The sequence below is a fragment of the Diadema antillarum genome, unplaced genomic scaffold (genome assembly GCF_040938485.1).
Source record: "Diadema antillarum isolate AM-2024a unplaced genomic scaffold, OU_Dant_1.0 seq00000644_RagTag, whole genome shotgun sequence".
Classification (NCBI taxonomy): domain Eukaryota; kingdom Metazoa; phylum Echinodermata; class Echinoidea; order Diadematoida; family Diadematidae; genus Diadema; species Diadema antillarum.
Window position 1 is genome coordinate 58,878 of NW_027271558.1, and position 27,584 is coordinate 86,461.

General features: G+C 39.7%; 1 protein-coding gene across 1 annotated transcript in view; it reads right to left on the reverse strand.

Annotated features, from left to right (window-relative positions):
• The window catches only part of LOC139736405 (transmembrane protein 132D-like), a 78,565-nt gene extending 52,986 nt beyond the window's left edge, over positions 1–25,579 (reverse strand). The window contains exon 1 of the mRNA XM_071647156.1: positions 25,024–25,579. Within this exon, the coding sequence (XP_071503257.1) occupies positions 25,024–25,087 (64 nt within the window). The 5' untranslated portion in view covers positions 25,088–25,579. The remainder of the gene's footprint in view (positions 1–25,023) is intronic.
• Between the last annotated feature and the right edge of the window lie 2,005 nt (positions 25,580–27,584).

Here is a 27,584-nt window from a genome sequence, read left to right on the forward strand (position 1 = left end):
ATCCCCTACAGGTGTGGAGTGGATGAGGGTATCACATTCACCTTAACAACTCAATCCAGCCCCCACCATTCAATGCCTAAATCCCCCACATCAAGAGCTCTCCCCTGCCTTCCGTCTCCCTCTCTCTCCTCCTCCTTCCTCTTCTCATGTCTAAGCGCCGACTTTCTTCTGGGTAAATTGGTATCTGAGGTCCCATTCACACTTGTAATTTAAGACTGATCTCAGTTGCATTGCAGTCAACAGGAACGCTTTAACACTCGTCTTATGTCTGGTGACTGAATACTTAAGATAACAAGGGCACTTCATAGTGGCAGCCCTGAAGAGGTTAAGGCAAGTATGAAGGGTTAGTTGCTATGAACATATTCCTAGCTAACTCCTTCACACATATCGATGTGGTGGTTGAACAATGTGATGGATGACATTTTGAAGACCACAGTGGTGTTACAGGAAGGAGCAGATACTTGGTGGGAGACAAATATTGTTTCAATCTCAATAAATGGAGAGTGAGGAAAATAGAACTTTCTTCAACTCTTTCATCGCCCTTTGAACTGTTCTAATTTTGAGTATGAATAAGGTCTGAGGTTCTGCAGCTTGCCTCACCCCTTTTTCCTGTTTACCCCCATCACACCTCCTTCTACCCTTTCCTTCCTCTTCCTCTCTCTCATCCTCAGCCAATCTCTCCTTTCTCTTTTATTTTCTCCGTTTTCCCCTATTTTGCCCTAATCCACAGCTCTCCCCTCCACTTACCCCCCCCCCCCCCCAATGCTACTGCACCCTTTTACATCTCATTTCCAAGTACATTCACACCAATATATATGACAATGGTATCCACTCGTGATGCCTTCAGATGTCATGGTCATCCTATCTGATCTTTCTTGCTGTCCTACTTCCTGAAATTATTTTCAATTCAATAATAGTTTGATTCATCCTTCTTGACAACACAAGTCAAAATACAAACTACTCTCCCATGATTCCTTGGCCACCTCTGCAAATAAAGGCCACCTGTGTATAAAGCAACCCTCCATCCCATGTGAACACTGGGATAAAACGGGCTGATTTTGCTTCAACACATATTTCCTATAGACACTTGCCTGAGTATACTCAGGACTAGGCATCAATGGGTTAAAGATGCGGTAGTGTGGGGGATTCGTGGAGTGGGAAGGTGAGCCCGGTTCAGGTAGGGCCTACTTAATATACATTCGAGAATTTGTGTAATGAATTGTGTACAGCTTTGTCACAGATCATTGTAAGTACACACACACACACAGCCAGAGACTCTTGACTGGTGTCAGCTGTTACCAGTGAGCATGTATACTTCGACACACATACAATGTAGGCCCCTACAGTTTGTACTTGCTGGCACGTGGCTGACGGGTACTATTTATGGTTTCGAATGTACGAGTGTAGGCTACCCCAATGGGCATCAAATGAAGAACAATTCAATTGGAACACCCGTGTTTCCCAAGCTACCATGATTTTAACATTGCATGCTATTTCCTTGAAAATTTGTACCATTTAGTAGATGCAGGTGAATCCTATCATAACCATACAATGTACCTACAGGCCTAGGCTATGCACACTGTAACACACAATATTTTCGCGGCATGAAATTTTTGCGAATGGGAGCCAACGGCCTTATTCGGAGCATGAAATTTTCGCAAGTTGTCTCTAACATTCAATGCATATAGTATAGACAAGATCTTTAGCGTGCATTTTAATTCGCGAAATTAAAATGCACGCGAACATTCCTCGTTTTACAGTAGTCTGAGCCAAGTTGAGGTGCCCTAGAATCACTTACAGTCTAACTTCCGATACACACACACACTCCTACACAAATATACACAAATATATATTCACATTAGTCATTCACATATTCTCATATCTCATTTCACCCCTCATTTTAAAATCATATTATCCCTTCCCCTCGCCCCCTTTCCTCAGAGCATCATACTTGTACACGCTGACATAAGATTCTGGCCATGCTGTCTGCAGAAGGCTGCCCAACAAACAACTACTTCCCCCAATTCTGGTAGGAAAAGAAAAGAGGGAGAGAAAGGTCGGGTCAAGTTACTAAGCCTCGGCCACTGAATGCAGCCTGTAATAAGCCTACCCCAGCCTGGGCAAGCAGGTAAACAGCTCATGCCCTTCCCTGTGCAAAACCCATTCTCCGTGCTGTCTGAGCAAAATCATATTACACCTTGTCACCTTTTTGACTCGATGAAAGAACCCGACTTTGAACCAACATCACATGATAAACAGACAGGAAGGAACAGAGACATCAGCATTGCTTATTATGTGTTACTTACAAGCATTTTATGAATTCTTAATTGTTTTCTTTAAAGAAAGGCTTGATTTCTTTTTTAAGATGACTATATTAAAAATAAAAAAAAAATTAAATTTGCAACAGAAAGTCTATTATAGTTGCAGAATTGCTAGGTTTTACTTTTTTTGTGTGGAAAACAAGAATATCTAGGGCCTATATGTGATATCGATTGCAATTTAATATTCTTCAAAGTTCACTTGAGTATAGGTGTTCATAATAATATACCATTTTCCTTTGCCCAAGTTTTAAAAATGCTGAAATTCAGTAAAGCACTTTAACAGTGGGCTGTTGGTTTCTAACTAAACAGAAGTTCTACAGTCCGCTCTTACTGCAATGATTTTGTCATCACATTTGTTGATATCCCACACATCAGAAGTGAATGCAACCTATACAACAAAGAATGCTGCATGTGGGACTAAGCAAGAAGGGGGGGGGGGGGGATAAATCATGAATGAAAAAAGAAACAAAGCCAAGCCAAATATGGCATGCCACAGAATTTCAATTGTCAGTCTTGTACAATCATTCATGATGTGAACTAAACAAAGAGGGCGTACACATGTATCATTTGATTTGTGAAAATTTGTGAAGATAGGGCCTTCTTGCAATGAACTATAGCACAAAAAAAAAGTAACTACAACTACAAGTCGTACTGATAGAGACTTGACAAGCACAGCATGGAAGTAACTTGCAAAAGCCAGTCTTTAATATGTACTTTGTGTTATTACTTTCATATCCAGCATTAAAGAACCTATTACATTGTGTGTGTGTCTCAGTTTCAAACACACCATGTATACATTTTTCACAGGTACTTTGTACATTTCAGACATGGTTTAACCCAACAATGCTACATTAACTATAACTGGAGCATTCTGCTTTAAATCTACCCATTCTCTTTGTCCACGTATCTTTTCTCTAAGCAACTAACGGCCACTGACTGAGCACAAGTCAAACATTGCAATGGGGTGACTGTTCAGTGATAAGGCTGGCTAAATGGTTGCAGTGTTATGCAATCAGCATTTACACTGTCAGATTCTACCCCATTCCCGTCCTGAAGACCAACAAACATACCCAAGATACTGAAAAAAATGCTACTTTATTGTACGATCCAAACATGCTTTTTCATCTGCTTGTACAGTTACATGTATTCTTGTTACTTTGTAAAAATTTTGCACTTTGGATACATGGAAACAATTGAAATGAAAAGAAAAGGTAAAATACACCTCCTGGGGAATGCTCAGTGCATGGTTAGAGGTACATGTAGATACATTATGCCTCTGGGTGCATTTATCAACTCTTTTATTCGGCAGAAACAGGTTTTCCAAATGGCTTTCAGGGAATTTTTACAAGATGATAAACGCAAAGCTGTTTTGATTATGGGGTTCGGAAAGCCTTTTTGAAAACCGCAAATTTGTGCTTTCCAAAACAGGTTTCTGAAACGGGTTTTCAGAAACCTGTTTCTAGAAGCCCTTTGAAGTGAGATAAATGCAAAGCTGTTTTGAAACGGCTTTGTACTGCGGTTACGAACCATGCGGGTCAAAATGCGCAATGCAGCTGCGCAGTGACAAGGCCAGTTTTCGTGTTCGCGATGAGTTGATAAACGCAACTATTTTGGAAGCCGTTTCTAAAGGGCTTTGGAAACGACTTTCAAAAGGGCTTTAGAAACGGTTTTTGAAAGCCATTTCAAATAGGGGAAAGATGATAAACGCAGCCTAAGTGGGGGCCCCATTTTAATAAGATCTTGATTTTTACTTAGAGGGCATGTACACAAGTCACACAAGTCACAGAGAAATAGAGCAGCAAAATCTACAATGGCATATCACATAGAGTGGAAGACAGATTGTGATAAAAAAAACTCACATTCCTATTCACTGTATGCAATGCTGTCTGTAAGAAACTATGTGAAAATGGTTTTTTTTTGGCTAAAATACTAAAATCTGAAGTACAGTAGGCCTATGTAGTATGCTGATCATGGGAATGCTGGGGAATAAAATTGATAGATTTTGTAAACCCGACAGTAATCATGTGCAATTGTATGTACGGTGGAAGTAAATGCAAATGAGAATGTTTATAATTGCATCAGTGGGAATGTATTTCACAGCCTGGGACAGAGACTAGGCATCACACTCACAATACACACACTGCTCCTCCTGTATAATAAGATGCAGCTTGGCGCCATTATGGCCCGACATTGATTTCTTCAAACCTTTCTTATTTCCACAGGCAAGCCAGGTTGAGATTTTTTTCTCCTCCATCTTTTCTCTTTCATCACAGTCTTCTCTTCTTCATCAAGACTATTGCTTTTTTTCCCTTTCTACACTTTTCTCCCTTATTTTAGACTGGGGCAGCATATGGCACGTTCACACTGGATGCCAATATCACGACTGTCCTCTGAGATTACTACCAACCATTTCACATGGTTGGAGCAACTACAACAACAAGCAGAGTGACATCAAATGGATATTTGATTACTTCTGCTAAGTATCTCCATATCAAATATCCTCCATAATTAGTAGCAAGGTCAACAGTAATCCTGATATTTTGTACATACATGAAATTCTATGCAAAATATACTGTACACTTATACGCCACATATTTCACGACGTTTTTATTTTCATGAATCTCGCGAATCGGGTGCTATTTCTGAATTGAAATGCAGGTCTACCTACGCACAAATATTAACACTGATCCCAACATGAATGTGAATGTGATGTGCACGCATACATTTCTCCCTTCACTGCTCCATGATCGCGAATCAACCACTCGCAAAATTGTTGGGAAGTCCTGATTCACACACACAAAAAAATTAGACTAGGTAAATATATGGCGTATACAGTATACCTTTTGAGACTATTGTTGGTGTAGAATATCTACAATGTATGACACTTGATGCTGTACTGCACTATGAAGGTCACAAGAGCATTGCTTGAACATGTACAAGTTTCCACTTTTTTGGATGGGCTTGATGTGTTACATTTTTTAGATAATTTGCTATTAAACTTGTTTTTAAATTGCTTCCTGTAGCTATTACAATCATGATGAGGCTATGATACGTGACCTTGATGTATTCAACAATCACACCAGTACAAGTCACAAATAATGTCTTGGCTGTTGGCCAATTAGAATGGCTTCATTAGCTATCCGTGCTTGACTATTCTCTCACACAATCCTATGCTACTTTTCACAAAATTACATTGTACCTCATGCCTAGTGAAAGAAGTCTGAAGTCACTGAGTTGCAAACATAGTTATGCTGCTGCTTCTTTTAACGCTACATTGTCCTATCCACTTAGCTCACACTTTTGAAAGCCTTTACAAACTGAGATTGATTTTTACACATGATTGCCACATTGCTACACTCTTTTTAATTATCACAGATGAATAAAAGAGCTGTCTGCAAAAACCATTTTTTTTTTTTTTTTGGCAGATGGAATAGAGTCGGAGCAATTTTTTCATAACAACCATCAACAACAGGGGCAAAGATTTTCTGCACATACTGACATTATGTTGCTGAGATTTCACGACAGAAATCAAGCTGTTGGGAAAAAATAGTCTGGGGAGCAACACATATCCCCTAACTTATGATAAGTAAGTCCAGTGTGAACACAGCTACGTCAAGGCATTATTGGTTTTTCGAGCTGTCTGTCCTGAAAAGAGAATAAATTATGGGGAGTGTGTGATATTATCAGTTTCCTCAAAGGAGTAAGTATTGAAAGTGCATTCTTTCAAGAACATTCCTGTTTGAGTATATTTCTTTTTGTCCACAGGTTAAAGTTACAGTATAAGTGGTCAAAACCAAACCAAAAGGATACAAATATTGCATGCAAGAATTCATCATTAGCCTACTCCATCCCATGGACAGAATAATGGAAGTATTTTCCTTTCCACAAAGAGCAAACATGTAGGACAAAAATATAAGTGATCAAAGCATGCCATGTATTCCTTATTTATCAGTGAAGTCTGTCAACATTGAGAAGTATGTTAATCTATCAATGAACTCCCTCCTAGAGGCCTACACGTACTGTAAACGATATTTTTGCATGCTTAATTTTTCGCACCGGGCGGCTCAAAAACATATTCACGGGTTTTTGAATTCATGCTGTGCAATTGTCAACCCATTCAAAACATGCAGATAAAATTGTGAAGATACTTTTGCGCGTTCTAGAATTCGCGCTTGCCCATTAGTAGCGCGAAATACATGAAAATTAATGTACGCAAAAATTTCTGCGTTTATAGTAGATTATCTCACTGGCAGTGAAATATTCTGAGCCATAAAATCCACTAGTTTTTAATCACTTGTTTGTTGTTATTACTTTGTCCTTGAAATCAGATTGATACATCTTACATCTACAGTAGATCTCTACACACCTATTGCAGAGCAACTACATGTAGCATTCATCCTTCAAGTCTTATCAATCACTAAAACACAAATGATCCCTGGGTTCCCTTAAATAAAACTATGGGAACTTCACAATCACTGGTAACTCTGCGACCAGTGGTAACCATTTTAGTGATTTCTTGGCTTTGATTGGATATGAAATAGTGCTGCTCTAGTAGTTACCACTGACTGCAAAGTTACCATTACCATGGTAATTGTAAAGTTGCTGTAGTTTTATGCAATGTGGCCCAGGTTTCAGTGTGCTCAGATGGTATTTGCCACCCAAGTGCACACGCACATACAAATGAAACTTGCTGGACATTAATGTAACCATTTTCATGACGGTAGGCCATGAATTAGGGAAACGTCACTGTAAACATCCTTTCTTGCCAATGAAGCAACACACTTGTTACATTTGTGCCTTTGTATCTAAAAACATCAACATAAAATACTACATTAAATGCGAATCTATTTAATTTCTGCACATAAACACACAAAAAGCAACTGATTTCAGCCAAACCTAAATGGTGACTTTGAAAGTTTGTTGACGTGAGGTTACGGATGTTCTTTATCCTGCATACTGTGCCTTCAAATTATGAACCATGAAGCTTATTAATTCTAGACGTGCCCTCTATAGGGCCATTTACACTTGACGTAAAATCCTACCGTATTTCGCAATGAGACTGCAAATAACTCGCAAAAACAGGGAATTAGAGCAGTGATTCAAACTTCACACAAAATGCACATGCTACATTTGAGTGTGAATCCTGTCACGAAATACCACCGTACATTATAGCGGTAGGCCGTAGATATATCTCACATGACCAGACATACTCCCTGTCTTCTCCTATAGGAGATATGTGTGGGCAGCACCATCGCTGGGAGAGGTGTCGTTTTGGACGAGAAATACCACAGAATTTCATGAATGAGAACAGTACCGCGGAATGTATTACTGTAGTATTTCACCAATGAGAACAGTGACAACAAATGACCCTGTAGGCCTATTTTAATGCGATGGCCATTCCGATGTGAATACCCCTCATTTCAGCTGCTTGAAGCATGCAAGTTTATTATTACTACCTTGAAACAGACTCCTGGAAGATTTACACTGCCTTCAACATGCATTATGTATACAACTGACACCGCATATCATTGTCTGTCTCTCTGTATTACTAGCTCCTCAGTACCTCACACACATTATTGCTAAAACACAGACACACACACACATACACACACACACACATACACACACACACACACATGCACACACATGCATGCAAACACATTCAATGATTTGGCCAATTCCTATTTGGGACATATCAACAGTCCCCCTGTTCAGAAGCAAGCCAGTTTATACCAAAACTTGATAAAGAAACAACGTACAATGTATAAAGAATCATTGTACAGCCGACAGACCGTTCAGACGCTAATCTCGACCATTCTGGAAAACATTGTATAGATGCGCAGTTTCCCACTGCGCATGTTGTTCTGGTCATAACATGGCCAGTTTTGTGCGAGCTCACATTAAGCCATACGTTCAGACGCAGTATGGATATGATGGAATCCTGATTCGATATCGAGTTCTAGTTTGAAACGATGCTCTGACCATCATCTCATTATACATCGTTTTGTATACTGGTACGTTGTTTTGTTAGTCAGCGTTCAGACGTATAAATTCATCGTATTGCTTACCATTTTGGTATAGCTATACCGTTTTAGTATAATTTTTGTGTGTGACTCAACATCAGGAGCATTGAAGAGGTGGGTGGGTTTTCATGTATGATAAGGTGTATGGGGGTAGGGTGGGGTTCTTCCTGGGTGGACCTCAATAACTTATTCCTGTCACTTCAGAATGATGGGGGAGAAAGACTGATAAATTAGATTCAGTTTATGTCTAGCTGTCACTGGAAGGCTTCCATCATAAATCCTATACGTCTAACCTTGGAGTAGTCAGCAACAAAGAGGGAGACTCACTATTGGTCAATGGCTAATCATTTCCAGGCTTCCTTGGTCTCATTCAAGCCGCTCATATATTCAGTAATGGGGACGTAGCATGTAAGAAAATCCTTGAAACTTCTAAAATGTCTGGATTGGAAGACTAGGGCATAGCAGAAGCATCTTTTAGGGTTATTGGGAGTCAAAGAGGTATTTCACACTTACATGACAAATCATTTATAATCATCTTTGTGAAATGCATTTCAGAGCACGGTAAGGCCTCCTGAGTGTTCAACATTGAAATTACAAGTAGTCTTCTTTCAAGGACAACTGTACTGTAACTGCAATCAATAGCCCACACAACAGTTGTAATACACATAGAACTTATACACAAACACACACACACATACACACACAAACACATACCGCTATGAGGTCAAGCTAAGCCCAGTCTCCTACATTCAGACTGGAGTGGAAAACATGCACCGCAGATAATGCCATAAAACTCCTTTGGAAACCATCTCTGATATCAATTGGCCAAGTGTGATACGAGAAACATTTGGGAACATTGGGAAAAACTTAATTCAAGTTGCTTTGAGACTCACCCAAAATAAACAACTGGTAAGTGATTAGCATAATATCAAAAACATTAACAAATCTGCTGTTTACCAATACCAACTGAAAATGGCTTGAAGTGAGCCAATTTTCTCCTTAAAACTCTGAATAATATAAAGCCTACTACATAACAAATCCCCTCTAATCCTCTATAGTGAAAATCTGTTCCCCTAATAATGTCACCTTCTCCATGAGCATTTATAACTGGAGTATAAGTACAGCATCCAATCCTACAACACACTGTAAAAGCACGATATAGGCTGTTTGTGGCATAAAATTTTCATGAATGGAAGCTTACAGCCTTTTTCATGGAAAGAAATTCTCGCAAATTGCCACTGGCATCAAATGCAGTCTGGCATAGACAACAAATTGCATGCATTCTAATTGTGCAAATCTTGGCTCTTGTGAAATCTGTGAAATTGAAATGCATGCGAACATTTCTGATTTTACAATATTCTTGGAATAAAGGATTTTTTTTAAACTCTAAGGTTATCAAGCCCTCCCCCCCCCCCCCCTCCCCCCATGCCCACATACAGACAGTCTGGCAAGGTAGCAATTCATTTTCGGCAATCTGTACCCCCAGTCCAACTATTGATAACTAGAGAAGCACTCTGAGAGCACAGACCTCCGCCAAGCATGCAGCCCATTTCCACCCGCTCTGATCTTGTTCTTCCACAGAGATCAGCGATTTCCACCCATACGTACTGCAATGTGTGCTGAAAGCCGCCCGATTTCCCAATATAGAAGGCTTTGTTACGTCATAAACCCTCAGCTGCACAGCGCGCCTCGCCCTAGCAGAAAAACTAGAGCACGCGCTTTAGTGCGCGCATGCAAACCTCAAATACGCGCGGCCTGAACTCCCAAGTTCATTGACCCTACCTGCCAAAATATCAAAAATCCTTCATAAATTCCCTAAAAATTCTCGGATCACTACCAAAAGTTAATCGTTTGTTACTTGTGTCATTCTCAACCTTTCCTGCAAGTTTCATCCCAATCCGTTCACTACTTTTTGAGTTATTTTGCACACGGACAAACAAACGAACGAACTAACTAACTAACAAACAAACGAACGGTAACGAAAACATAACCTCCCCCTTGGCGGAGGTAATAACCATCATTGCAAACTGGCTCTTATTATTTCTGGAATCACATCAAAGGGAGAAATATCCATAAATTTCAAAACATTGAAGATTATAACAAAGGGAGGGGCAGCACAGACCACAGCAATGGCAGAAATTTTCATGTTCTGTTCAATTTATCATTTTCCTTTAGCATCCTCGACATTCATGATAGGAGGGGAAAGAGCACAGTTTACCAGACAAGAGGTATCCAGTGCTGAAGGTGAATCAGCACCAACAAGAGGAGCTGGTTCCAATTTGGATTCCACAGTTGTAACAGTGGTCCACTTCACATCCTACATCAAACTGACTATTTGTTATCAGAAGATTCATTGCCCGGCACTCCCAGCTTGCCTAGGCTTTAAAAGAAGATGTTATGACTATGGTCTGGACGTATCATGACATTTTAGAGTTTGTGACCACAAGTTATGGGGCTAATGAAAATTGTACGCAAAAGGATATATTAATACAAAGATTATCATTATTAAACTGTGAGGCTCATTTTTACGAGCCAGCGGAGTCGGCAATCTCCCTGATTCATGAAATTCTGAGTTTTTATGGGCAAATTTCCTGGTGTTCCCAGTGGAGCTCTGATTCTGAGCAAGCAAACAAAGCCATAAAATCCTGGGACGCAAGGCTAATAAAACCAGCATGTTGGCAAAGACTCTGGCCAAAACTGAGATGAACCTTGCTACATTGTATTTCTTCTAGCAGTGAATGAAAATAGCGAACAATAGAGGAAGGAGAGACGAGAGAGAGAGAGAGAGAGAAGGTAGAAAGGCCAGAAGACGAAATAGGAGAGGAAGAAAAAGTGGGATGGTCAAATCAGGAAAAGCTGTGCAAAAGACATTAAAAAATCATGTGAGATTTCAGCGAATGATGAGCAAGTGATTACAAAGTCATGGCCTATTCAAAAGGAATGCTCATGTTTATGTCCTGTGACTACATACATGTTATCAGGGAGCTTTCGCAAGCAAGACACGGCCGCAAGTTGAGTGTGCCATGTGCAAAATTTGCTTCTGCACATGCTCAAATCCGAAAAACCTTCCATCATGAAGAAAACGAAAACGGTTCTCGGTCAAAATAGCGTCTGGTCCCGATATTGGGCACTATTGAGCAGGCAGTCAATCACCGATCTTGTCCTTATAGCTCCGTCCACACAGAAGAGCAAAACTGCTTAGAAATGGGGACGGGAGTCGGAGCGCCAGGACTGTCACAGCTGAAGTTCGTGTCTAGCCCTGAATTGCTCCGTGTGGTAGTCCTGCTGCCTATAAACTTTGACTTTTGCTTTTTTCTCTTTCTCTCTCTCCAAGAGAAAAGGGAAAGTGAGGTAAGTGCAAAGAGAATGCATGGATGTTCACTACACACACCCTCCACCCAACCCCTAGTCCACCCCCTCCATCCAACCCCTAGTCCAACCCCTAGTCCCCCCCTCCATCCAACCCCTAGTCCACCCCCTCCACCCAACCCCTAGTCCCCCCCCCCCCCACCCCCATACAAGCACACTCAATATGTACAATGTAGCTTCACTACTTGGCCTCCCTTCTTTCATTACCTCCATACCCTCTCTATCAGTATAACAATAGAGATCAGACAAAGGGGGCGGTGGTAGAGAGGGGCCTTGAGCGCCCCTTTCTCAGCCCCTTGTGACTGCCTTGTATTGTTTCCTCCGAGAGCTCTTCAGGTGCTCCAAGAAAGTGGACACTTAAGGGAAGAGGACCCTCTCAGCTATGTAAAGACAGGGATTAGCTGGAAATGATAGCTATTCACTACCACTACTCACCATGGGTTGCAGGGTGATTAATACCATGAGAGTTGTGTGATGAATAGATCTGTTACAGGGTAAGGACCTTGTTCACATTTAAACTCTACACAATGCTGTCACAGTATGAAATCCTATTCATATTGATTGATAAAATATTCAACAAAGTAAGATTCCTTACACCATCAAAACACTTAACTTACAATGTATCTCTTGCAGGAGGTCTGAGACACAGTTTGACTTTAATCTTTCTACATAATGGTTACAAGGATGGAAACCCTGATCATATCAAAAGTTATAGACTTACCTCAAACTACCACAAGGATTGGAACAATCACCCCCAGCATTCCCACTGATTCCCACTGATCAGGTACTAGCCATCCCCTCTAAACAAAACTGCCAAGAAATACAAACATTAAATGGAGGCATCCATATACAGCATGTAGCTAACAATCTGAGAATCAGGGCATTTAATAACCTGGAAGCTGAAGAATGTATAGGCCTAATGAATGCATCTCACTAAATGAATTTTACAAGTGACCAGAAAATATAAGAAGAAACAGAAATCCACAAACCTAAAGCTATAGTGGAGGATGAAAATGGTGTCTAACTTGTGTCTTTGCATCCTCCTGTACAGGGTATATTAAACTTAGTAAGAGTGATATCTGATCCAGAAAACACTGACGATGTTTCCCTTTGTAATGAGATTCATACAAACTTCTCATCTGTCCTTGTTACCTAACATGAAAACAGCTTTTTTTTTTTCCACATACAACGAGGAAAAGTGAGAAAGATCGGGGAGAGGTCACCAATACAGCACTAAACACAGAGAGAGAAAGAGCCTCAAGAATAGAAAGAGATAGATGAAAAGGTCAGTGGAGAAAAGATCCAATCTCCCTGGCTCAAACCCATCCCATTCAACTCCTGATTGTCACAATTACATTCTACATAGCGCTGAATGCACCATGGACGCTATCTCAAAATCCAATAAAGCCTTCTGAATCTTCCTCTATAGCACTCTCTCTACCTTCCCAATAAAGGACTCGTAACTCTCCTTCAGCAGAAAGGCAGTATCCTTTTTTTTTTTCTGTATCATCAAAATGGGAATCAAGAGTCGATGATACTGCAACTGCATGGCTGAACACAGCATGCTATTTTGAGGAATCAAAATTTGTGGTCATTAGCATTTTCTGTGAATCTACCTTCATATGAACAAGTCGTGCATCAAATTTTCTGGATTTAACAGTTCATTGATGTCCAGTTCTATATATAGGCCCTACCAGATTAATGCAAAGCATCTGACAAGGAATAAGCCTACATACAGCTGTACTGTAACTGTACTTACTAATTTCTTTCTTTCTTTTTCTGTTGCCACCAGTCTTCTTAGACCTCCACATTCTCTCAACTGAAGAACTTTTTTTTTAACAACACAGTAGTGTAGATCTCTCATTCTTTTGCTTACAATGTAATGAAGAGATGAAACACTAAGAATCTTGTCAACTTCCGTGTACATTGTACACTCTCCTGACACTCTAAAGCTAATGAGTAGCGATGCAGAGTTGTATGCTACTCAAGGCTGATAAGTACAGCTTCAAGATGTGAGAAATCTAACTCACATTGTACAGTGCCTCTAAGCCGATAACTCAAGACAAAATAAATGTCTTTCTAACAGTTGCAGAAGTATGCTGTATGTAGTATAGGGCCTACACACACTTGTGTCAGCAAGTTATACTTTAAATACAGTTAGATCATTAAAACATAGTTTGTTTTTCTCCTTTACTCTGAGTCTCCATTTCTGGTTTTGAATATTGACAAGCCAGGAAGAAATCTGACTCATTCATCAGGAGAGTTACTAGAAATGCCATAAGGGTAGGAGGCTTTAAATATGAGATATGATTTTTGCAAGGTTATAAGGTAGCTGTTTTTTATGATACAACTTCAGCAAAATTACTAGGATGTTGTTCATATGCAAACAGTATCAAAATCTGTGGAAATGTTGGTGTGTTCTGTCTGTAAACATGAGACTGCATGAGACAGACCCATTTGCAACACACACCAAAACATTATCCCAAGTGACCTTTCATTGGAAGGGGCTTCCAAAGTCAAATGCCACACACGAGATTGCTGCAGAAGGAACGGTATGAATACTGGCGGCGAGAGGGAACTAACAAAAGCACATCGGCAAAAAGAGCGGTGGGACGCCGCGCAGATCAAAGGTGGTACCGCACACAAGGTGGGAGTGTTTATTGGCAGCGTGATTCTTCAGCGAGCTCTCTCGACAAGGAAGCGAGGAGCGGTGATGCGGAGCTGTGAAGTGGCAATTCAGGTAATGGATAAGTGAGATTAATAGGAAAGGAAAGCTTCAATTCTTGCTAAGAAGGATTCTTGGCCACAACTTATTACCAGTATCTATTCTTCTCCTTCAATCTTTCTATTTTTCCAACACTCTTGTTTCCTTTATTTAGTCTGATATTCTTCCTCTAAACTTTCTTTCCCTTTTCATCTTTTCCTCTCCATGACACATATTCTTTTACTATTAAAATAATTGTCATCTTTGAGGTTCCTAAGCAAAACCTTCTGAACTCTTGTACATGTATGTTTACTTACATTCTATATAAAATATTAAACTAGGGTTGCATGTCTGCATTTGTAAATTGTATCAAACATGCACCATTATATCACTCTATGCCTGGCAGACTACTGACCACACACTAACCATGGAAAATGCAATCATCACACTACACACAATATGTACGTGTCAACTGTGCATGTATATGTGCAACAGATTATAACACAAATACTATTCCCCTGCCAAATTCTGATTGCAAATAAAGGATGTAGGAAATAATTACAATCATCAAACTCCTCCTCCCCTCAAAATCCTGTGTGAATTTCTTCTCACATGAATGTTATCAATTTCTTTAGATCATCCCACCATCTGCTTCTTCAGAATTCAGCTCATCCCTCCCTCTCGATTTCCTTTCCCTGATCATCTTCCATGAAACTCTCATCTCTTCCTGGAGCGTTCTCCAATCTCATTCCACGCCTTCCTCGCACCTACAACCTCATCACCACAAACCGGTCGTAAAATTGGCAGCTAATTTTCCACCCCTATTGTGAAGCAAGCCCTAAAAGTAACCACTGCAAATTACTTGCCAATGACTAATGCTAGGATCACTATCCACAAACCCTCTCTTCTTTGGCCTTTTATTTTTTCCTGTCACCCCCTTTCCCCCATAACTGAAGAGTTGAATAACCTTTTGATTGCATTGCACAAACAAAACTGAGTGAACTCCCTTATAACATCAGATGATCCCTTTTCTGTCTCTGACTATCACCAAATCAGCATTTTCAATCCTTTTCTCTCAAAATAGAGTGCCATGAAAGATCTTAGCACGATGGGAATGAATTTCTTGGGAAACCACCTGCATCTTTTCCCTCATTTATCAAGACTTATTTAAAGCTTTCACTAGATTGAGTTTAGTCTACCTGGGGTGTGTAAATGGGTGAATACTGTGGAGACTTTATAGCAGCCTGCATAACATTAGTTTGACACAAAGATGTTACATATTAACTTGGCAATCAAAGCAGTTCCTATTAAATGTGATACACACCTACAATGAAGTAACACATATTTTAGCATTGTGGCAACAATGTAGGTCTACAGATTCCAAGACTGTTTGCTCTGCCATCCTGACCCCCCACTGAAGTGCAAATGATTGCACTATTTCTCACATAATTGTGATAATTACAAAATAATTGCAAGATTCCTTATGATTTGGAGCATGACGCTTATCACGCTATTTACTGAGCTTTTTAAATCCACACTGGCAAAAATTTTGAGGCACGGATTGCAATGCAAATCTCCCGAGTCATATCCTGCTATTTCATTTTGGTGTGAATGTCACTACAAGGCAAGACTGCACAGATTGTGGTGTGCACACAAGCCAATCAAAAGTCCACAGTGACGAGAAACTTGTAGTTTCTACTCCGCCAATGTATCACAACAGACACACGCGAGAGCAAATCTTAGTTTTCACAGTAACAGAGGGTGGGGCAAAAGTTGCTATCAGCACAGCAAATCAGATTTCCAATATCTGCAGTATATTCCATGGTTTAAAGCATGTTATGTGCAAATATTCACCCTAGTAATGATAAGGTATAATGGCATACAGAGCAAATATTTGCCTCCTTTCCAATACAAAACCAACAATGTTCATGAATCTAATTTTCCTTCCTACTTTATATTGGTCCCATTAGATGTCTTCTGATCGATGTGTTTTGATATAAAACCTACATGTTCTTCCACTCTTGCCTCTGCTCCAGATTTTTCTTTCTCAAATGATAGCATTCTTTGTATATTTGTCACTTTCTTCAATCATACGACACTAGTCTTGTTTGCCAGACACACACACACAAACACACACATACTCAGCCACACACAAACTTCCAAAGAGGATTACTATAAAAATCCTATTTGATAAAGAAGAAAAAGAAATGCATGCAACATGATATGTAGGTAATTTCACGAAGCTTACAATTCTTTTTAAACTTCTCTACCAAACAGCACCCCCTCCCCCCCCCCCCCCAAAAAAAAAAAAGAGAGGGGGAAAAAAAGGATGTCATTTGGCTATTTCTTGACCTGACCTCATCCCTTAGTCTAGTTTTCAGAACCCTTTACTGTTGTGTAGTTTCAGACATGTTCAAACCCTTTTGTTTCACATGAATTTAAGAAATTTCATTTCAACACTTTAATGAACTGTCAGAGCTAAATGATAAAAGGGCAAAATTCTGACAACTTGTGCCACAATGGTTTACATATCTCTCTCTGATATATTATTATCACATACATGTGCATAATACAGCTGATGTTGCTACTTGCACCTTCAACACAAGATGTGTGCAACTCAATGCAAGGAAATACGGCTGAGGGTATGTCAAGTTCTTCACACTGCGAAGCAAGATTCTATTAATCTACATCATGTTTTCACCATGATTAAAATCAGGCTCAATATGCTTGCATCCTAAATCTTTATTACTGGGAAGCAATTCTTTGATAAGATTTAAGACTGACATGGTTCTACCCTTGATTACAAATCATTTTTCAACATACTACAATTATTGATTTATCTGAGTCTGTTTTATGGAAACCTGTTCCATTCTCCACAAAAAAGGGCTTTAAAACCCAACAGTGTATCATCACTGCTATGTAAAAGTAGTGTTTATATAAGTTTCATAAAAGGTCTGGTACAGAGACTATGAGAGGACCAGTATTTCAGGAGAGAAAGCATGACTGACAAAATAATACGGTGATGAAAGGTGCTGGGGCAAGCCAATTTGATTCGCAAATTGAAAGCAAGTGAACTTGGAATTCTCGTCTTTATTTTTTTATCAAGCTCTTTTCTTCCTGTTAATCCTCAGAAATTTATTCTTTTCCTCTCAATATTGGATAAAATTTCGGTGGTTTTGTTTGATTGTTGCATTGCACATTGCCCTGCACTGAACAGTTCCACATGTGCAAATGTGCTATACTATTTTTTACATTTGAGAGGGTACAAAACTGAATTAAAATCAAGCCTTCTTTGTTGTACTAATAAAATTGGTTTGTGCATATTATAGGCCTAATGCTTGTTGTAGCTGTATCATGCACCATTTATTACTGATGAATAAACAATAGCAAGGTATACCATTGAAGTTTAGGACCTTTTGGTGTATTGATACAGAAAGGAGGGTGCTTAGGAGCCTATATGATGAATATTTCATGAGGTCTTTATTTTCACAAATTTCGCGAGTCAGGTGCTATTTGTAAATTCAAAGACACACGAAAACATTGACTCTGATCCCTAGGCCTACACGACGAATGTGACATGCACGTAAACACATAATTGTACATTTTCTCCGTTCAGTACTATACTCTACGATTGCGAATTTAACCACTTGCAAAATCGTTAGGAAGTCCCGATTCGCAAAAATTTAGACTCGCTAAATATGTGGAGTAGGCCTATACAGTAAGAATAGATGTGATGATAGTATGTAGGCCTACATTGGTTCCATCATGTCATGGAAATCACATAGGCCTACCTCATTTGATTGCATATGCAGAAAAGGTTTATCATGTGATATTCATATTATAACACAACAATCTGGACTTTTTTAATGTAATTTTAAAAGGTGAAAATGACAAAATCCATTACTTGCATTATAATGTTCCTTCATTTTTAATATCTCTAATCAAACCAGTTGACTACAGACACTGTGAGGGTATACGAGATGAGTTTTAGCATACAGAAGACACGAATAGGAAAATATACCTCAGGCACTGACAAACGAGACAAACTCTATTTCGGAAATAGCAGCTCAGACAAAATGTGAAATGCCATGTCTTGTAGCTTACCTCGCCCCCGTCAAATGCCTTTCTTTCTCTAATCCTGTTTTTGACTTTTTTTTTCCTTTTTCTCTTCTTGGTCTGTTGATTTGCAATGGATGTGGCTGTCCCAAAGGAGACGAGGGAGGAAAATGAAAACATCTGAAAAGCTGAGCTTTTGCCCAGGAATGTGCAGACTGCTGCAAGCATCCCCTGCAACTATCCAGTACCATTGATTCTAGTAACAAACTTACCAAATATATATCCAACATATCCAAATGCCATCTCTAATTTCATAGGCTCTGTTCATTTGAGTGAAATTCATAAAATGGCAAATAAGTTTGGGGGGGGGGTTTAAATAAAAAAAAATTGGTAGATATTCATCTGCATTGTCTCTTTCTTATTTTACCACTTTCATCTTTGAAAGTATGTTTGTGCATGATTTCTACAATTTCAATACATCTCCGAAGAATCCAATCACATCAAACTGTCAATACTGATCTTACTAGTTTACATCTTGAATAATATCTATAAAATACACATTGCAAAATGTACCAGAATTGATAGTCGTAGTTTGCGGGCAGGCAAAACCTCATATATACCAAGAATGACCAAATCTCCTTTATTTCGTCCATAAATACACAGGGTAAAAGTATGTATGTTGTAAGGACTTGTGTTGTAGGCCCTTAGTAATGGACACTTCCTAAAACTACCCACTTTCAAAGTGTTTTGTTGTTTGTTTGTTCTTTAACACCTTGCCACTGTCAATGTAAATAAAATCCAAATGTATTGATTTCAGATATTTGTTTTATAGTAAAAGTTTGTTTATCATGAACTGTTAATTTTTGTGACCCACTTTTCAGCAAAAACAAAAAAGATGATGATAGTGATGATAATAATAATAACAAAAAGATGAACATAGGCCCTAAATAATTTGTATAAACAAAGATGAAGAGGAAATGGTCTCTCTGTGTATGGGTAAAATATAGGGGCCTATTCATCAGTTTTCTTTTTGCTATGAGTAGGCCTACAGAAACCCTCAATTTTCAGCAAGTAGGAGTAGCAATGAAGAGGAGCATACACTCATTACACATCTCAATTCACTTTCACATTACCCACACAGGAGCAGTTACCAGGTCAAAATTTGAAACAAGCTGTTCTTTCAGACTGCCTCCGTGATCTTCATCTGCAATAAGAGTTTGAGGGTTAACAACACTTGGGAAGGCGACATTCTAAATGAAGACAGACATGCTGTATATACCAAGATCATAGGAAATCATGACACACTGAACCACATCCCACCCCACCTCACAAATCCCCTCCCCCCCCCCCCCCCCCCACACACACACACCTCCCAAGCCCAATCATCCCTCCCTCCCCACTCCCCTCTGGAATAGCACCCTCAGAGCCTCCCTATGCCCCAACCAATCACAGGGGGTGGCGGGCAAGCGGGGGACCTGACCCCAGAGTGCCAAATTCTGACCTCAATTTTGCAGCAAAAACTGATACAGTTGTGAATCATCTCAAAATGCGGGCAAACTTGACAGCAGCACAAGCCTGAATTGCAGCAGAAAGGAAGACCGATCGTCTCTCCAAGAACGAGACAAAGAGTGATGTATGGCAGAATGTCACACTGGTAATGCCAACCCTTACCAAAGGTACATAAACAGAGGGTGATTTGTTAAGCATGGCCTAGTTACAATTTTCGGCTGTAATTCTTCTTTTGTAGGCAATATCACGTCCTACAAGCCAAAAAGAGAGATACCAAATTGCCATTCTATTATAATGCAATCTGCACCATATGTCTTCTATTTTACTTCTTTTCTTCACTTCACTAAACTATGCTAAATAGAATAACCAAGTGGCAGAACAAATCATAGAGCACAAATTGAGATGTACATGTAATTCATGAAAATACAGATCTACTCGTGTAAATGTACATGTACGGTTTGAAGATTTTACTTCATGTTCAATATATGAGAACCAAAACAGGAGTATCCTTGAATCTATACGAGAACCAAAACAGGAGTATCCTTGAATCTAGACTAGTCCTTCACATCGAGTCACTGATGGTCAGGCAGGCTTGGCTATTCAACACATCTCAATTAAGTAAAAGTTCAAATCATTCCCTCTCCCCCCTCTCCTCAGTTCTTTTATGTAGCTGTAGAATGCTGCAGAGAGCTGACTGCCTCAAAAAAAGGTTTCAATGTTATCAGGAGGAAATTAACTGTCTGGCACCTCCCCTCAGAACATATTCAGGTAACCTGATCGTTAACCTAAACACAGTGATGTAACCCAGCCTTGGTAGAGGAAACCCAACTTGCAGTAATCCTGGGGCTAGGCTGTTACAGTGTTGGTGAAAATGTTTGCTTTGCTGAGGATCGCTCTCCTCTAATCTGGGGTAGAGGGGGCTGACACCACGTTGCCGCGGAAGTTTCTCTGACTAAACTCAGGGGATCACAGTCTCTCGCAACATTGCGGATAAGGGCAAAGACATTCTGTGGCTTGGCAAGGGAATGAACCAACAGTTTGGGAACATGTACGGTACATGTACAAATGAACAGATGAGCCAGATTCAAGCGTTGATTGACGCTAATTGAAGAGAGGTAATCAGCTCTGAGTCAGTGCTGGGCACCGTTTCATGAAAGTTGTCAGCCCTGTAAAATCCTTGGTTTTGATTGGCTGAGAAGCTTCGGTCACTGACTGTTACTATGGTATTAATCAGAGACTGACAACTTGTTGTGAAACAGTGTCCTGTTGATGAGCAGTTTTATTTGATTCCCCCACCATAATGTACACTCAAAATCTTATCATAAACCTGAGGGTGGAATCATATTTACTGGATGTCTGCTATCGGAAACCTGAGCTAAGATAGTGAAACAAAAGAAACAGGAAAGTGAGAATTTGAGCATAATTAAGTAACTTAATATGACTTCCAGACAGCAACCATAGCAAACTCCAAACACACACAGGCATACACACACACACACACACACACACACACAATGAATCAACAATGACAAGCAGGGCAATACACACTCCATGTATTTCTCTCATAAAATACCAATGATGTATGGCCATAATGGATTTATGAGAAATACATGTAGGACCTACTTCTAAAAGGCAAGTGTCTAGGAGCTATGTTCTTCTTGTCTTACGAATAGTTTTACTTTTAGTTGTCATTGCTTCAATTCCTAATGACTATGTAACTTTATAGTCTCCTCACCCATGTTGTGAGTGTACTGTACATTTCATCACTGTTTGCCAGTTTTCAACAAGTTTTCAATACATACATCACTACAGTTCTCTCACTTTCATACCAAACATCTGCCCAGGCAGAAGTTTCAAGCCAAACTTCTGAAAATACTCAGCTACAGTGCATGTACTTCCCAATACCAATTTGTGTAAAACACACTTTTGGAATCACAGTATAAATAGACAGCCACAGGAATCATGTGCTTGAGTATCAAAGGTTTTTCTCCCTCCTAATCATGATGCTTTTACCCAAAATCCCAAAAACATTGAGTATAACTTGATAAAGTGAGAAGAGTCATCTTACAAGTACTATACTGTGATGGATAATGGGAGACAGGATGTTTCAGATTAACACAGCTGAGACTGGTAGTCTGAGGCTTACACACACTGCAGATGTTCTTTTTTTTTTTGACACAATTGTCTCGTAATAAATAGGCCTAAAATTTTGATGTCAAACCAGAAGTTTTTATCACAAACAATCAAAAACTTCGAACCCAATAGTATAGAGAATAGCATATATTTTCAAGCGTACCTGAACATTGAAAGAAGTTAAAGGCTGGGGGGGATCGTCCAAACAAAAAGATCCACACTTCAGTATATAGATCCTTCAGTTATGGGATTTGTGATTAAAGTACCTGAACTTTTGCCACATCCTTGATAAGCACAAAACAAAACAAACACTAAGAAAAGGAAATCTTACTGGTCGAGATAGGCTTATTTTGATACAGTTGTACAAATGTATGTACAATTTTGGGAGAGTAGGATTTTGCCTTAGAATTCAAACACTTGGAAAACAGCATTAAAATAGCTATATCTCCAAACTTATGCAAATACTGAATAACTGACTCTCTTCCATACATGTAGATATTGTGAAGGATTTCAGCATCTCTATAATGATATGCTTCCAGTACCGATAGCAAGTATTATTACGACTGCAATAGGGCTAAACTCCAGACATTTAACAAAACAGAAAGCAAAACAGCAACTCAACATTGAAAGGCAAACAAGAGTACAGAAAAAAAAGAATACATCAAAATTATCTCTTCAGTAAATCGCAGATGAATTCACTCTGAATACATACTGCCTCTGGCTTTGTTCGTTTTTTGCCACCCGACAAGATATTGTTGGCATGCACTCATACGGAGCTTATCTGTAATTAAATCTGGATGTCATAAAGATCACTCACTTTGTAGACACTGAAACAGAGTATTGATCTTGGCAAATGATATGGAAGTGGAGTTTGGTGCGGAAGGAGGAGGAAGGGGCGGACTGAGAAGGGCTGGATTGAAGAGAGGTCTGAAGGATTGACAGAAGAACAGAGAGGTTTATATGGAAGGGAATGTGGACTTGGTGTAGACTGGAAGAGCTGTTGGGTGCACAGAAAAAGGGAATAGTTTAGTGGACAGACAAGGGCACATGTTGTAGGTGGACCAGAGAGGTACCAGGTAGTCCAATATGTAGACTGAAGAGAAGGACAGAATTGGTAGGCTTGCTGGGGGTGGGTAGAGTGCTGGTAAAGGTGGGTGGACAGTCCCAGACACTGAGGAAGGAGTTGGATGGATTGGGGATGGGGTGCATAGGATAGAGGGGTAGGGTGAACAGAGGAGAGTCTGTGATATTGTGTGCTCATTTGATCAAGGCAGAAGGCAGCCGGTCTTGTGAAATGGGGGTGGGGAAGCATACAAGTACATACTAGGTACCTAAACTTGTGTGTAAACATGCATCCTGGGAATATTTCAGTCAAGAGGAACAATCTTGGTGGCATGACAGGTTGGAGGAAGGAATATGTACAGCGGGATCGACATTACTTGCACATTATTAAAATCCACCAAAAGAACATAAAGTACATCAGAGAAGAAGGAGTAGTAAAGAGTACAATGTTTACTGTTGAATGACATGAAAGAAACATTTCTGATAACAAAAAAGTGGTCTTTTAATGATACAATCCTCAGACGAAGAGCAATGAATACTCATGAGAAGCTTTGGATAGGAAAATCTGTTTAGCCAGAGTCTTTTATCATTTCTCTTAAACTTCTACAGCTGTATAAAGAGGGAATTTAGTGAAGCCTGATATAAGTCTCCGTGGAACATATCCCCGACAACAAGATACACTGATCTTGTGGTCGAGAAGAGCTCTTCAATCCCTGTCCTTGATCTGCAATTGTGTATTTACTGTTACAAAATGTATTGTGACAGGGTACCCGTACTTTCTCTTTCTATACATTGATAAGTCTGTCAGTCTCTTAATTACAATTGTATGTAAAAAGTTGTAAATGCATCTCTATCCATTTATGCTCATTGCATCTTAATACAGTGTACTTGCACCTTTTGCGAAAGTTACACTCTGACTCGACTCCTGAAAGTTGTTTTTTAATGAAAATTGTCACCAGCAACAGATGTCACAGAAAAAAAAAACGTAAAAACTGCACACGTACATGTAGAGTCTATATGATACAAAGACTAAAGGACACTTAGAATGTAATTTTGCAGAACATTGCAGTAGTTCAATGGCTCAGTCAAAATATGGAATATCGGGTAGCTGAGGTGGCCATGTGACAAAGACATCTCTTGTGCAGTTCTAGATGTAACACATTATTTGTTTTGATGTTTATATTAAGATGACAACACAAGGACCGAATGCACAATTGTCATTTGATGTGCAGTATATTCAAAGTGTTAACTTGAAAAGGTTTCGGTCAATCAATGCACTCTGTAAGCCCTATACATGTAAGTGTAAATATGCCTTGTCTGTAGCTGCCAAATACTGACATATCATAATGTAGAACAAATCCAGGAGGGGAAAAAAAAGACATCACACACATTTCATTAAAATTCAAAATGTGGCAGAGAACTCAATGGCTGTGGTAGTGTGGTAGCAGTATTTCTTATAATGCTTTTATAGTACCATTCCCCTACTTTTTGATGTTCAAATAATCCAAGACATAGTACTAGTAGACACAAGACTTGTAGTTGTAAGTTGTACTTGATTCGTATTTGTCAAATTCCATGTAAATAGTCTACATGTACACTTTGTAGTTCCAACAGTTTGTACATCAACACACTGCTTTCTCACACAGACTTTATGACCCTTTTTTTTTCTGGAGAGAGAGAAAACAAATTCTTATCCTGGCCCTTATCTGTTTTGCATTAACTTCCAATCAGAGAAAATCACATAATGTTCTACATCATTTACTTTGCTCAAACTTCACAAATCTTGAAGAATAGTAGCAGCCCTATGACTGAGATCGAGAAGACTGAATTGAAATAACCATCTTACCTTGCAGACAACTAGCATATTGCATGATTGCAAAAGCTACAAAGACATCATGTATCCTCGCCATTTGGAGAGTTTTGCTGTGTCCTCAGACTAACTTACGACCAGAAAAGATTAATCTCCGTAAAGGAGTGTAGTTGGTCGTTCTGCTCCAGCTACAAAATGCACGTTAGCTCGCTCGCTTCCTACGTCCAGTGGCTGTAGAGCTAACAAGGGCAGTCAGCAAGTCGGTGCATCTGATTTACCGGGGATCGCTCCGCAGTCGTGTCTCCCATAAACTCGATGTGGAATTATCACACCCGCTGCACGGCGGGGAGTCGGTGCTCTTTTTATCGCCTGCTTCGCGTCCAAGGGTAGATAATCCAAGGCATATTATGACAAACTGAGATTGGAAAATTTCCTGCATCTCTGAAATATTCGGCTAACAAATCATAGCTTTTGCTCGCGTTTCCCCGAACAACCAGAAATCGTAGCTGTCTTTTGCAGCGATTCTGCTCTTGTGGCCGGGCAAGCTTTTGTTGTGAGATTCTGAATGAGATGAGGCGGCGAGCTCTTTGCACACTCGGGATCAGGGGGGCGTTTCATGAAGCGTTTTGTCAGATATTTCGTCTGACAAAATGTTAAAAGCTACTGAAATCCTTGCATCTGATTAGCTGAGAGCAAATTTGTCCGACAAGTTGTCGGACAAAAATGCTTCATGAAATGCCCCCCAGATCGTACTCACGTTGTATGTTGATGGCAGTGTGTATGTGTGTGTTCGTTCAGGTTGAGTGTGTGCATGTGGGCAGCCTGTACATTGTACAGGGGTGAGGTGCGATAATGCATGTGTGTGTGTGTCTATCTGTGTGTCGAAGTGCTCTCCACGGAGTCTAGCCGCATTCATTTCGCGTGGTTTGTGTGTAAAGTGTTTACGGGGCGGTAGGTTTGACTGTAGCTCATCACGTAGTCTTAGCACAGACATATTTAAGTTACTCTTAGACGATAGTTTTGTCCATAACCTAAATTGTAAGCGTTATGTGAATACTGATAATACAGTTGTCTATGAAATTGTAAAAAACACAGCAGTGAATGACTGACATAGCCTTTTATAGTCTATTTAGTCATTTTTAGTGTATAATCGTGAGGATGTAATTCTAAAAAGGGTCTGTAAAACCACGCTATTAATCTGCCGCTAAAGAGATCCAAAAGCACACTCGGCCAATAATGGTGTAGCCTCGCTGCACCACAGCGCCCGCATTCATGCTATTGTAATGCGATCACTTTGTATTTCTGGGAGAGATGCCGACAAAATAAGTTATTAGGTATTCATTATAGCGATACTTCCGACAGTGAAAAGATTTCTCCTGGCTGCTGAGCAAGGTCATATGAGGAATATGCAAATTTTCCCTGTAGTGGCATTATTGATGCGCTCCGTTTTCATTGCACACATTTCTCTCTCACTTTTTGTGATGCTCAAAAACTACGAAGTCTATATCGATGTTATAATAATATCAACCTCGCTCCTTCTTCCTCGCTCTCTCTCTCTTAACTCCTATCTCTATCTCTTATATATATATATATATATATATATATATATATATATATATATATATATGTGTGTGTGTGTGTGTGTGTGTGTGTGTGTGTGTGTGCGTGTGTCCATCTGTTATTCTATCTACACGTATGTATCTTTCTACCCTTCTATCTATCAATCTATCTCTATCTCTCTCTAGTTGATAGATAGCAATTCATCTGCATGTATGTCTATCTGAATATTTCTACTGATCTACCTCGCCAATCTACCAGTATCATATTCATCTACAAATCCACGAATCTTCCAATGTCCACCGAACTCCCACCCCCTCTCACTCCCTCTCTTGGCCACATGTAGTATAGTCACTACACATTCACCAGCCATGAGACTGCGAGGCAGTTGCACACCGTTTTTGTTTTGTTTGTGTGTGTGTGTGTGTTGCTTTTTTTTTAAAGGAACGATGGCCTTTTAAAATCTTCTGTGTTGAAATATCAACGTAAGTCTTCCCTTATCGCAAGAATTTGCGCGTTCTTTTGGACAACCCAGAAAGGTAAGTACATTGTCGGAGAGACATTTATTGAGCTGTCTTCTTGGCGCACTCCGATCGGATCAGTTCTTTATGTATCGGGAAGAATAGGCAGAAAACAAAAAACGATCCAATTCACTGAATCTAGAGGGGGCTTAAGTGCTACCAAGCCGTGTGAAACCCCATGTGATACTGAATTACATTCAACGTGTGTTGTTACTGCCAGCTTTATCTGCCACACTATTGTTCATTGATTAAAGTTGACCATTACCTGAGATCGATCGATTGGTAAAGAATAGGGAGAGGGAGGAGGGTGGTGAAGGGGGAGGGATGCATTGTATGGTCGGGGATTACGATTGATCTTACAGGTCTACAAAGTCGATTCCTCAACTTGATTTTACGTTCTCGATCTCTGTAAGACACAACAGAAGAGAATATTGTTCTATTCTATCTACTTTATACTTTTTTAACAATCGATCGGCACACCGTGAGATAATCACATTGTTGTGATCTTCTCACTTCTAT